This window comes from Xenopus laevis, chromosome 2S (genome assembly GCF_017654675.1).
Source record: "Xenopus laevis strain J_2021 chromosome 2S, Xenopus_laevis_v10.1, whole genome shotgun sequence".
Classification (NCBI taxonomy): domain Eukaryota; kingdom Metazoa; phylum Chordata; class Amphibia; order Anura; family Pipidae; genus Xenopus; species Xenopus laevis.
The window spans coordinates 46,873,885-46,887,916 of record NC_054374.1 but is presented as its reverse complement, the minus strand read 5'-3'; the positions used below and the strand labels follow the sequence as shown (position 1 = coordinate 46,887,916).

General features: G+C 36.2%; 1 protein-coding gene across 2 annotated transcripts; it reads left to right on the top strand.

Moving 5' to 3' along the window:
* The first annotated feature begins 2,802 nt into the window (after positions 1-2,802).
* On the top strand, positions 2,803-13,768 carry LOC108709407 (ras and Rab interactor 3). 2 transcript variants are annotated; one of them, XM_018249199.2, is made up of 6 exons: positions 2,803-2,852; positions 6,316-6,625; positions 7,726-8,466; positions 10,664-10,972; positions 12,409-12,537; positions 13,197-13,768. In XM_018249199.2, the coding sequence occupies exons 2-6, from the start codon at positions 6,367-6,369 to the stop codon at positions 13,412-13,414; spliced, it is 1,656 nt and encodes a 551-aa protein (XP_018104688.1). In that variant the 5' UTR covers positions 2,803-2,852; positions 6,316-6,366; the 3' UTR covers positions 13,415-13,768. The 2 variants fall into 2 exon arrangements, with proteins under 2 accessions (XP_018104688.1, XP_018104689.1); XM_018249200.2 differs by having other exon boundaries at positions 2,817-2,852; positions 6,319-6,625.
* The last annotated feature ends 264 nt before the right edge of the window (positions 13,769-14,032 follow it).

Below are 14,032 nucleotides of genomic sequence, written 5' to 3'. Positions count from 1 at the left end.
TATCCAAGGACCTTCCTTTGCAGGCAGCCATACAATGTTGCATTTTGGTTACAACAGTGAGACGATGTTATTGTAACGTAGGATATTTGATTTGATTTGCTGTGTTTGATGTTTGCACTATGTTCCCTAATGGAAAATCCCCCACACACGTCACTGTGACGTCACCATGCACAGTTTCCCGCCATTTTAGGGTTTAAAGGGTTGGTGAGTGTTTGTATATTCACTTTGAGAAAGGCTTGAGTGTGAGCCGAAACGTCAGTTGTTTTTTGATCCAAATAAACACCTTTTTTGATTGTGATAAGTCCTGTGAGTGCGAGCTTTTCCTTATACTACTTAACCTTTTGAGCTTATTGCACCCAGGCAAGGATGACCCATTGACGAGTTGTGCTGGCCTCTACACTACTTTATATATATATATATATATATATATATATATATATATATATATATATATATATATATAGCCTTCAAGAAGGACCAGCACTCCACTTGTTCAGGTGATCAAAAAATCTTTTATTTCACATCAAGCGTGTATCACACGCTTGATGTGAAATAAAAGATTTTTTGATCACCTGAACAAGTGGAGTGCTGGTCCTTCTTGAAGGCTACATATTTCTATTTGACCGCTGCACCCACGAAATTGTAAAGGAAAGAGTGCGGGTACTAACTGGACATTTATATATATATATATATATATAATTCAAACACGAGATAGTAGATGTGGTAATTTTAAGGGTAATGACAGACAAATGACAAAGGTACTTGGTTAGGAAGGGAAGTTCTTGTCTGCAGTCTGTCTGAGCCACTTCACCTCAGATGAACAGTTATGATTTGAGAAAACAACCTGGTACAGAGCACAAATCACACATTAACCCACATAGGAAATTACTTTGTTTAAAAGAAGATGCAAATGCCAGTAATAAGTTCAGTTGCATATCTTATCTCCGCCTGTACACATCTCGCAGCAAGCATGATAAGGTAAGAAACATCAGTTATTTGCTAGGATGAAAAATATTCATGACATCAATGAAAGTTGTAGTGCTGCCTTGTGTTCTTTTATATTTATCTTTGACATCTGCTAACTAAATTGCTTATGATGAAAACTCAGCAAGTAGCCAAAGCCTACAACCAGCCTTGCATTATATGTATATTTTTCAGAAATAAACAGATCTTAGAGCTTTTGAAATGACATTATATAGATACAACCACTTGCTTTCATATGCCTTAATATTGGGATGCATTAGTGCTACTGCTTAATTTGCCGTAGATTTCCTCAGGTTACAGTTTTGTAAAAAAATACTCCAGATCTGTATTTCATTTGATGTTTGGAGATACTGCAGTGTTTTTTGATTTTGGAGCTTGTGTGTTGATGACTAGAAATCTTCTGCAATATCGATAATAGATCAATAAATCTATAATAGGACTAAAATACAGGGGTCATTTGTGGCCACACACAAAGCTTATACTGCCTCCTGTTCTAAAGTAGCAGCCAGTTGCTAAATGTGCAGCATCAACACTATTCGAACACCCAGTGACTTCAACGCCGGCGTCAAAATTGACGCCATTGACTTTTCAGACACGTGTCCAAAATTGACGCGGACGTCAGTTCTTCGACTTTCACTAATTTTTTATCGGGAGAAATTCACCATCACTGCTGGTGTGCCTAAAGCAACTTATTAATTAACAATGAGTTCTTGAAATCAACTGTGCATAAGTTTTATTTTGGCATACTTTTGGCAGTCCTCAACTTTATGCAGTGGAATGCTAGTTGGAATTATGGAAATTTAGAGGAACAAAAAACTAACATTTTTCGAGATTTATTATAGTCTGAAGAAGTTGCTTAAAACTCAAATCCAAAAATACTCCAGCTAAAACCTATTGAAATCATGTAGAAGTCAATGGCAGGTGGCCAATTGGAACATGTTTTTTACCTTCAGGATACTCAATATTTTCTTGTTGCACTGATTTTTTAAAAACATTTTTATTGGTAAATTAAGAGGATTTAGGTTTGGAAGTTTGGTCACATTTTTTTTTGTAAATATAGTAGAAAAAGTAGAGTTTTAGTAAATATTCCCCTTAGATCTTTCCTTTGCAGAGTCCTGAAAGAAGTTTAAACATTGCCTGCTTTTTGAAATATAGTACATATACTGTTTATGAAAGTAACACAAGACCATTAAGGAGTGGAGAATGGCTACGGTTAAACTCAATTCCTCTAAAACTACAAATGCCATGGAATTTATTAAAAGATCCTAATATAAAAGGTAGGTATGGTAAAAATCCTGAACAATGTGCTAAAAATACGAAAACCTCAGTCAGTACTTTTCCCCATATTGTATAAGTGGTGACACGTGGATGTGGGCAATAATGTGCTCCCACAGCTGAGTCTGTGGAACTTTAGTAGTTTCTGTGGTACCATAATAAATATGGGTGGGCACGCAGTTGCATTAAACAATGTATCAGATTTTGTATTTGTTTTTTATGTATATGGAAAAGTTTGGATGAGGCCTCAAGATCTTGGTACATTTCTTTTCAAACCTATTGGTATTAGCACAACTACCAGCAAAAAGATATCCTGGATGGGGGATTGTTTTTATTGTGCAGAAATGCTCGAGTCCCTTTAATATGCACATCAATATAGATAGATTCATTTGCAACCAACAATACTGTTACAGCGGAGACTGCATCATTTCTCAGGTTATTGCAGAACCAACATACTGTGTCAAAATCATACCTAGTAAACTGATAATTTCCTGTTGAGTACTGTAGGAAGTATTGCAAGAAAAAAAGTCAGCACGCAATGTTCTGCTTTTCTTAAACAGCAATGTCACTTCTCCTGGGCAGACAGAGCAACAGTAAGTCTTATCCTTTCTATTTTGAGACTGCCATTTCAGATATTAAGGTTTAAAGGTAAATTTTAAGCTAGAGTTGATTTAAGATACTGGTCATTTATAATCACCCATTTTTCATAGTGGTCACTAGTTTTCTCCTAATATTCAGAAATTCATAAAAGGGTGGTGGCTGATGTAGTGCAGCCAGATACATAACTGGATGGTCCAAGTCAGGGGACTGAATGAAAATGACTATGGTGAGAATAAAACCTTTTAAAGACTTAAGTGAGGGTCTTGCAATGTTTTAGAATGTTATATACAGTAAATATATTTGCCTTACTCAAAAAATACATAAAGTTTGATTTCTGTGGCAGTAGGTAGATATCCATAAAACATATACATTTACCATTTGATTATCACATTTTATTTTAAGATAATTAAAGAAGAAGGTTTTGGTGTATTCTGGTGCCAATTATAGCTGGGCAGCTGCTTATAAAAACATTTGTTTAATGGTGACCAAAACACTGCTAAATGTATTCTAGTGTTACTGCTTTTGCTACTATTGCTGTGTCTATTTTATGGACTAAAATGTAATACTGATGTTCTTGTTTATATGGGCTTATTTGTGCCCATTAAAACCTGGCTATCACAATACAGCTTTTAGTAGGCTTGTAAACTGCTACTGTCAAACAAGCTTAAAGTATGCTATCTGTTACCCGAGTAACCTCTGGATTACGAGAAGGCCATTTCGCATAGACTCCAATTTAATTAAATAATTAAAAAATTATTTACTTTTTCTCTTAAATAATAAAATAGTACCTTGTATTTTATCCAAAGATACTGTATAATTAATCCTTATTGAAGTCAAAACCATTCTATTGGGTTCAATTGATTTAAGTATTTTTTTTTATAGATTTAAAGGGATACTGTCATGGGAAAACATGTTTTTTTCAAAACACACCAGTTAATAGTGCTGCTCCAGCAGAATTCTGCACTGAAATCCATTTTTCAAAAGAGCAAACAGATTTTTGTATATTCAATTTTGAAATCTGACATGGGGCTAGACATATTGTCAGTTTCCCAGCTACCCACTGTCATGTGACTTGCGCTCTGATAAATTTCAGTCACTCTTTACTGCTGTACCGCAAGTTAGAGTGATATCACCCCCCCATCAGACCATCAGCAGAACAATGGGAAGGTAACAAGATAACAGCTCCCTAACACAAGATAACAGCTCCCTGGTAGATCTAAGAACAACACTTAATAGTAAAAGCCAAGTCCCACTGAGACTGATTGAGTTATATTAAGTAGGATAGATAACAGCCTGCCAGAAAGTAGTTACATCCTAAAGTGCAGGCACAAGTCACATGACTGGGGCAGCTGGGAAACTGACAACATGTCTAGCCCCATGTCAGATTTCAAAATTGAGTATAATAAAATGAGTTTGCTCTTTTGTGAATTGGATTTCAGTGCAGAAGTCTGCTGGAGTAGCACTATTAACTGATGCGTTTTGAAAAAAAACGTATTCCCATGACAGTATCCCTTTAAGATACGGAGATCAAAATTACGAATTATATTATGGTTCCCTTCCTTTCATTTGAAGGAAAAAGTAACCTACGGTGGCAGCAATTTCTAACACAGTGTCCTTTTAGTTCCCCATATTATTCAATACCCTCTTCCTCTTTCTCTGGGTTTATTATCACAAGTAATGTAATAAATGTTGATTTCCCAGTGATAATATACAGTTCCGTGGTACAATCATAACAGTTTGTTTTAAGGTTCTCTATGCAGAGTGGAGTCTCTTACAGAATCCTGATCATTAGTTCTGATTACAAATATGTGAGCACATAGTTATAACAGAAAGTTTTTCCCAGGGATATGATAAAAGATAGTTAAAGTGGTCTTTTTGGGGGGGGGGGCTGTGCAACATATTGTAAAGGCTTAATTCAACTCTTAGGAGTGGTTAGTAATAAAATTCATCACTAGCAGTTTTTTTATGACCAGCTTGATAGTGGCTTTATTTTATGACACTGAATAACTGCCTTGTGGCTGTGCAACATTGCCACAGAATTTTGCTTAAGCTGCAAGGCACAAGTTATGGAAATGCAGGTGAGATATAGGTATTCATACCCCTTTAATTCTATGTTATTTTTCAGGCACAAAGAGTGTGCATGGGTTCAGTGTTCAACAGTTCTGCACTTACTGCCTGGTTAATGGAACAGTAACACCAAAAAAAGAAAGTGTCCTAAAGTAATGAAAATAAAATGTACAGTTGCCCTGCACTGGTATAACTGGTGTGTTTGCTTCAGAAATTCTACTATAGTTTATACAAACAAGCTGCTGTGTAGCCATGGAGGCAGCCATTCAAAGCAAGAAAATGCACAGAGTTCACAACAGATAACAGATAAGCTCTGTAGCATACAATGAGATTCTCCAGTACTTATCTGTTATCTACCATGTGTCATGTGCTTAAATGGCTGAGTATAGGACTGGTCAGATATGGGATGACTTTGACGTAGTTGGCCAGTTTAAATATATTGCAATATATGGACAAACAATTCCTGTTTTGTTTAAAGGGTAAGGCATTTTTTAGTAGCTGTATGCACAAAATGTCTCAGTGTCTTAAATATATTGATAATGGGTTGAGTGCAGAGGACTCTTGTATTTGCTTAAATGGCTGCCCCATGGCTAAACAGCAGCTTGTTTACATGAAATATAGTTGTGTTTCTGAAGCAAGCACATCAGTTTTACCAGTGCAGCACAACACTACATTATATTTTTATTACTTTAGGACATTTTCATATTTTGGTGTTACTGTTCCTTTAAAGGCAACTGTAACGTGTATTATTTTCTTGTGCATCTGTCACAGTAATAGGCATTACAGGGTTACTTGTACTTCTACTACTACTTGCTTCTTCCTCTTCTCCTGAGGCAAATGTGGATCACTTTGGAGCCAATGGTAAAGCTTTAATTCTTTGTGGCAATCAGAACCTACATAGGGTACCTTTGTTGCATTGGGCTAGATTATGGATTAATAGAGAAGCATCCTTAATCTGTTTGCAATGTGCATTCACCCTCCTACTAGTTCCTTGGCAGATTACTAACAGAGACATGGACTTGGCAAAAAGGATTGCTTAAGGTGGTACTGCATTACAGGCCCCATAAAGCCCAAAGCATTGCCATTACAGAAGAGACAGGGTGCATACACTGTACGGTAGGCTTCTGATTAGTGAGGCTTCCTACGTACGAATGAACCCCTAGACCAGATACTCATATAACAGAAAGAAAGTCAAGCAGTTAAAATTATTTCTGGTATATATTGTATATTTTGATGCTAAAGGCAATAATAATAGATGCAAGCAGGAGCATACTGTATTTGCTGTACTGATACCAGAATTTTACACGTCATTACATTTTTTTCCTCTCTTATTTCCCCAGACTTTGGTATGAATGAAATAAAATAGCTAACATATATTCTTTATTCCAGTAGAATTTATTAACATTCTGAAAAAAGACCACAAACAGGATAAAACTGGACATGTCACCAAGCAACACAGCATCAAAGCATTTCTGTAGCATACAAGTGACATCAGAAAATGGAGCTCTGTGCATTATCAATCCCCTCTTCCTACACGAGCACGGTGATACATGGTTAACAGATAGCTCTCAAAATAAGATGGAAAACAGGATGAGTGTCCCATGGTGCTATGGACAAAGTGGGAACAGAGGATCCATGGACTGGAGGAGGATGTCCATTTATGGACAAAGGCCTGGAAATATAAGGCATGGTAAAGAAGGTATAAAGAAATGTTTTTTTTAATTGTCTTATAAATAATATTAAACAAGATTTGATTAACTGTAGCCTGTTTCACAAAAATAGTTAATAGAAACCCCACAGATTAGAGTTCTCTTCTTTTTAGAAAGTCTGTATCTTTAGCGACACAACAGATATAAACTCATACAAAGATTATATATGTTCCAGTCAGAATCAATTTATGAAGTTAAAAAGAGACCTTAGATAGGTACATGAATATTGACAGAAGTCTATATCTTGGTACATTACAGTCTGTTGGACTAAGCTTTTCCCTTTAATATAGTCAATTTACAAGTGCAGGGTTCGATATTAAAACACAATTTCCATGTTTATTACCCATAATGCACTGTTTCCCCCTAAAACTCCATGCATGTTTTTTTACTTACCTTGTTGTGAGAATGGTGCCACTTCTGGTGTTTGGAGCTATGTGTCCAATTCAGTTTGTGTTAAGCCATGTCGATGGACGCACCCGTCTAAGGGCACTCCTTTGTCCATATATACAACTGTTTAATAATAATAAAAGTAATAATAATAATAATAGACTGGGTGGGTGAATTGGGGCCTGTCAAATTTCAAAGGGTTAAAGATGGATGCAAGGACTTGCATCAATTTGTGTCCATTTTATCACTTTGAACTTCTATTCATGTTTGTAAATGAGACTTTAGATCATTCAAATTATGACAAACGACATCTTCCCAAACATAGAAAAAAAGTGATGGTGACATGATTCAATTTGCAGCTAGTCTGTCAGTGCAGAAATAGGGGTGCAAAGTTCTTGATTGATCAGCTGGTACAGAATATAATGGCTCTTATATCGGGATAAATGAGTATTCTTTTAGTTATTCAGACAAGGTTTAGGAATATTTGGTTAATTTTAGACAAGCACAAGAAAGGCATATGGAACTAATCTCCTGCAGTTCCAACTGGCCAGGCTAAATCTATAAGACAAAGAAACATAGGCGCACATTTACTTGTGCGAAGTATGGCATAGCTTTCCAAGGACAAAATTCGGACCTAAGTAAATTTGCCCCCATACTTTTGACACATTTTATGACATCTATTTATTTTTGCATTCTTCCACAGATGTGATCAAAAAGTATTCCAGTGAGACAGATGGACTGTTAGACGTTTGTAGAAGACTCAGTATAGGTAAAGACAATGAAGTAGCAGTACAAATTGAAAACAGCACAACAGGGATTTGCTTGAATTCAGAAGTGATGACCCAAAAGAAAACCAATCCACCAGAAACAGCAAAGGAGGCATTCGAAGGTTCACAGGAAGAGAATGTCCCTCTAGAAGATAAAGCAAGTGAATGGAGAAATAATCTGAGACAACACAGAGTCTCTTGGGTTGAGGTGGAACACTCAGCAGAATTAAAGAAATGCAGTTCAGAAACTTCACTTAGCTCCTCAGACAGCTTTCTTCTTCCTCCACCCCCAGAGATAGACTCTGTATCTATCAGTAGTATTGAAGAAGACATGGATTGTCACTCTATAAATAGTGGGAAAAAATATGCTCATGGGCTTGGAGATATGGTGAGACACAGCCTTCTAGCTGTCAGCACCATATTGTCAGGTCTTGTCTCTCCAGAAAAACATTTTAGTAATAGGATTAAACAACTTGCTGAAGATCCATCATGTTATCTTGGTAGTATGGTACAAAGATTTTATTGTCACATGTTTAAGGAATCTGGGCAGTACAAATCTAGCATTGATATGCTGCAGAATATACGTCAGCTGATCACAAACCTCAAATCCCATCTGCTTGAGAGCAATGAGATCTGGGAAATTTTGGAACATCAAGAGATTGATGAATATAAGTTGAGTAAGTATGACAGTTGGTACCAGAAAACCCAAAACACTGTTTTCATTTGCATTATTAATCTTCCATTATAAAAAATCAACCCCCTCTTTCTCTCTCTCCATAGCCCTATTGAAGTGATCACAATAGCTTTTGCTTTTTTTCTCATCACATTTGTATAAAATTTGAATTGTTACACTGCAATTTTGAGTTCCATAGATTCAACTTCAATTTAATATAGGGGTCAGTACTATTCTACAAGTTTCATTTTGCTTGTATTAGCTTTCTGAACTGGATACAGTTGCTAAGCTAAAGTAATTATAGATACCCCCCCCCCAGTGTTAGTATATGGCTGTGGTTTGTAGTATGCAAACCAAGATTTCCGTTCACAGTTTTTTTTCTACTTTATCAGTTGAACTTAGTTACCTGATTTCAGAGAAAAATTAAAAAAGGTCTCTTGCGATGCATCTGGTTCTCATTCTGCAAAATTTCTACACAAATTTATCTACAAAACTTCATTGTCTTGACAGTGTGGAGATACTCTATATAGCAAAGAATTAGACAGGGGAATTTGTATGATTTGTTTGAAATGTATATATCTTACACAAAAATGATATTTATTTTTATAGCTGGGATTGTCTTTATTGTTTTTTTATTGTTTATTTCAATTGTATATACATATAATATTTAATTTATTTCACTAATAATAACACTAGTACCTTGTTCTTAATCATAACTAATCATAACTAAAATAGCATAAATCCATATGGAGATAGATGGTATGGAGAAATTACAAATTACAGAAAGGCCCTTTATCCAGAAACCCCCAGGCCATACCATTCTGCATAGTAGCTCAGCTCCCATACTTATACTGTATATGGATTATTGTGTGCCCAAAACCTTCCTTCTTTTGGAGAGTGTATAAAAATGCAAGCTTTTTCTTGCTTCTACTGAAATTACTTGTCCTAGGTAATTCCATTCTTTTAAATATATTACTATTCTTTAAATTCATAATTTTCACGGTGCACACATTACACTGCTTAAAACCTAAACATATTTTTCTCCTCAGCACCAATTTTGCATCCATCTCATTTAATAGCACAGATACAGCCTAATAATATAATTCAGAGCCATAAATCTAAACTTGCACACATGCTGTTAACACACAGCACACAGGCTGTTTTTATCTCACCAAAGTAAGGCATTGAATCATTGATTTTGCATGGTAGGGCTTGGAGAGCAATCAAACCAGAGAGGTTAGAGTGAAAATACTAGAAAATGCTAAATTTATGGGCATAAACTACTCAAGTATGATCATAGACCAAACATGATTCCAGAACTGCCATAGCATTATAATTCACACAAACCAACCAAAGTTTAAAACAGCTGTTTCACTCATGTTAGAGCTTATCATTGATATATACTGCAATATAACTTTTGAGCCTAAGTTCAAGCACAGGTCAGGGCAGTCAGCTTTCAGCACAGTCAGGAAAGGAAAATGCTTTGACTACAATGGGGTCTTTAAATAAGTACATTTTATGCCAAACACATCACCAGATGTAACCATCATGTGTCTGTACCCATGGTATGGCATGGACACCTCAGGATACGTAACAAAGAAGTAGACTAGATATGTTTTGAGATCCCGTATCTGTAAAAGGTGCAAAGATACCCCAGTAGCTCCCCATTGCTTATTAAATGCACATGCTCTGTGCTGCTGTCTGTTGCCTTAGCTTACAGACTAATATACTGTGAATATAACATCAGAATCAGAATGTAATAATCAGTCCTGTAGCATTATCTTCGATGACAAGAAAACCTAATTTTCTGCTTGACGATTTGTGACGACTCCTATGCTTAGCTTCTCAACAGCTGCCCAGAGCAAACTGAGCACAGTCAGTATCACTGACACTTCTAACAGAATCCAAGATGGTGACCTCCTGTGCACATGTTTAAAGGCCTGAATAATTACTGTTATATAGATTCTGAAACTTTAGACTGGTGCATAAAATCTAGTATATAGAATATGGCATTTGTAACCACTTGTGTTTTTAGGGCTAGTTTCTCCTACCTTTTGTTTCATACAGTTTGCAATTGATTCTTATTCCTGTTACTGCCGGAGAGGAGTGAATAAATCATCTGCTGTTCATGGGAGCTAAGACTGACAAAAGTTTTCATGTTGCCTTTACCATTTCCCTGACCTCAGTTTTCTTTTTTTAAGCTTCCATCGTTGAGGCTTCTCTATACAAATGTGTACTGAAGCCTACCCAAGATGTGATTTACTCTCAGCTTCTGGACTTTCACCGAAATGATGGGTCATTAACCAAGTTATTAGAAAACCAGGAGAAGATGAAGAGAATGAGCAGTCAAAACCTTTGTTCTGGTGTACCAGGTCCTGTTATCATGGAGAAGATCCAAAATAAACTTTCCCTTATGCACATCACCTACTCCCCAGAAAAGATGATCAGGCACTTGCTGAAGGTTTGCAAACTCATATATGAATCCATGGAAACTGCAAGTGGAAAGAAAGGTACTTAAAGTTTTAATGTAAAATAGACTTTTACTGTATATGCAATATTTTATACTTTTTTTATTTACAGTATATGTTATCTACTATATTTGAGTACTCAAAGGAAATGAGAAAATATGCTTTTGTTAGCACAGTATATGGGCAATATGAGTAATGATCTTTATGAACATGTAGTTCATTTTGCACAGCGCACAAAGAGAAACCTAGACCTGATGCCAATCAATAGAAAGTGTAAGAAGTACAAGATTTTGTTGTGTCTGTTCTGCTACATTCTGGGGCACATTTACTAAGGGTCGAATATCGAGGGTTAATAAACCCTCGAATTCGACTATCAAAGTAAAATCCTACGAATTTGAATATCGAATTCGAAGGATTTACCGCAAATCCTACGATCAAAGGAAAAATCTGTTGAAATCCTTCAAATCGAACAATTCGAAGGATTTTAATCGATCGGTCGAAGGATTTTCCTTCAATCAAAAAAACCTTAGAAAACAAGGTAGGGAAGGTCCCCATAGGCTAAAATTGTACCTCGGTAGGTTTAAACTGCCGAAGTATGTAGTCGAAGTTTTTTTTTAAAGAGACAGTACTTCAACTATTGAATGGTCGAATAGTCGAACGATTTTTAGTTCGAATCGTTCGAATCAAAGTCGTAGTCGAAGGTCGTAGTAGCCTATTCAATGGTCGAAGTACCCAAAAAAATACTTCGAAATTCGAAGTTTTTTTTACTTCGAATCCTTCACTCGAGCTTAGTAAATGTGCCCCTCAGTGTTTTGTGCCTAAGTCACAATTAAAAGGTGCAATGGAAGTATTCATTACAGGTGCTATAGTAAAAATGTTTGAACATTCTTGCATGGCATTATTACTCTTGCACCTTTGCATGTGTTTTTGAGCCTAGGACTGCACACACTATTATTAAATACAGGTCTCAAAAATTCAGTGTTGGGCGCCCAATGCAAACCCTCATCCATGATGGTCACCCTGGTTATGATGTCACCTTTGTGTGTATTATAAAAATACTAAGGTCACCAATCCCTCAGCAGAAAGGCTTGGGATGGATCATTATTTTCCGAAGACATTGAGGTAGTTAATGTCATTGCAGAAGGCACAAACTTCTATTAGCTCTTGAATGCTTCCAGCACTGAATAAAAAAGGCAATTCTCTTGGAAGATGATATATATGGTTCATCTCAACAGAACCAGTTACATATGTAAAAATGGTTTCTTAGTAGAAGTTTCTAAGGTCAGACTATTACTCAAAGGTGTCAAAGCTGAACTGAAGTGCTCCTTTGCTCAGATGAAGCACTGCCAAACATAAATATGACCCCTAACAAAGCATTTCCAGCCCTTAGACTTTTATTTCAGGCATATAATATCATGTGAAATCTGCATGAAAGCTGCAGGAGCATATGCATAATTGATTTTTATGTTGTTGTCCAGGAGCCTTTGGTGCTGATGACTTCTTACCAGTATTAATACATGTTTTGCTGAGTTGTGACCTGACTTCTCTGCAGCTTGATGTGGAGTATATTATGGAACTTGTGGATCCTTCTCAGCTTCAGGGAGAAGGTGAGGAAACATTAAAGTCATTGGTTTGTTCTCCAGTGATTAGTTTGGCATATTCAAATCAGCAAAATGTTTAAATATTTTTTCTAATAATATAACAAAAAAAGTAATTTATTTGAAGTTCCAGACCAGTTTTTCTGTTTCATATTCGAATGCAGTTGCTTTTCTGTGCTAATATCTGGAGTATTGTGCACCCCTGCTTGGCTTGCGTATTCTTCTTCTTTAAAGCTGGCCACTCACAAGAACTGTATATCTGTTTATTTGAGGAGGTTATCAAATAAGCAGATCTTTGTAAAATTTTGTCCCCCAGTCCAAGGATTAAATTCTAATATGGGCCTATGTAGAACTGTTGCTGATAGCTTCAACGGGCCATTGCTATCCTCAATCAATGGGGTTTTCTAAACTGACAGGTTTCTGGCTGATTTTCTGCCAGATATTGGTTGAGCAAGGCACTGGAAGGCCTTTTCTGGCTGTCTGCAATATTTACTGGTGGAATCTGCTTTATGACTACTTTAAACACTTCTAGAATGAATAACTAATAAACTGGGTTGCAATTTTTAAGGTTCCTCTTTAAAACTGCATTTCCTTGTACCATTGTTCCATCATAAAAACTGGTTTAAAGTTTCAGTAATTTGACTTTTGGCCAAACTTTGTTGTTTCAGGTGGTTATTATCTGACTACACTGTTTGGAGCCCTGTATCACATCGGCAGCTTTAATACTGTGTCCAGGCAGCTCAGCGCAGAAGCACAAAATTCAATACGGCAATGGCAACGTAGAAGGACCGTTTACTATAAAAGCACTTCTCAAAACCGCAGTAAAAATATAAAAAATGAAAACTCTGATGCACAAAGTACACCAGAAAAAGATGTAAAAGAGTAATACTTTTGGGTTAAAGACATTTCATAATGTATACAGTTTGACAGGTGGTTTCTAATTGAACTTTGGTGTAATTTCAGGAGGAAAGACTCACATGTGTGGGGTGCCAAACTCTAGACACTAGACTTTTTGAATCATCCAATATAAATTAATATATAAAGTTGAAATAAAGTTGGCAAATCAATTACCTAGAACAAGAGTTCCACGATTATCCAGAAGACTTGCACTGTTGCATCTTGGTTGCAGTAATAGGCAGTGTGTGCTTCTCCCCAAAAGAACATAGAACAGTTGCTAACATCTGATTAGTCTGAAACTGTATACCCTGGACTGCTACATTAGCTATAATTGCTTCTACCCTTGAGGAATCTGCTTTATGACAACATTAAACAATTCAAGAACAAAAGACTAATAAACTCGTTTCAGATTGAAAGATGAATCTCAACAATTTCCCTCTAGCAAACACATCTCTTCCAAGGGTTCAAAAAGCAAAATCCCAGGGTTTATACATATTGTTTTATCATTATCGTCAAGTTAAATGCTTCTAGTTTTAATAATGCTTCAAACATATTGCATATTGGGGAGCATACTATAGAGCAGTGATCACCAACCAGTGGCTCTTAA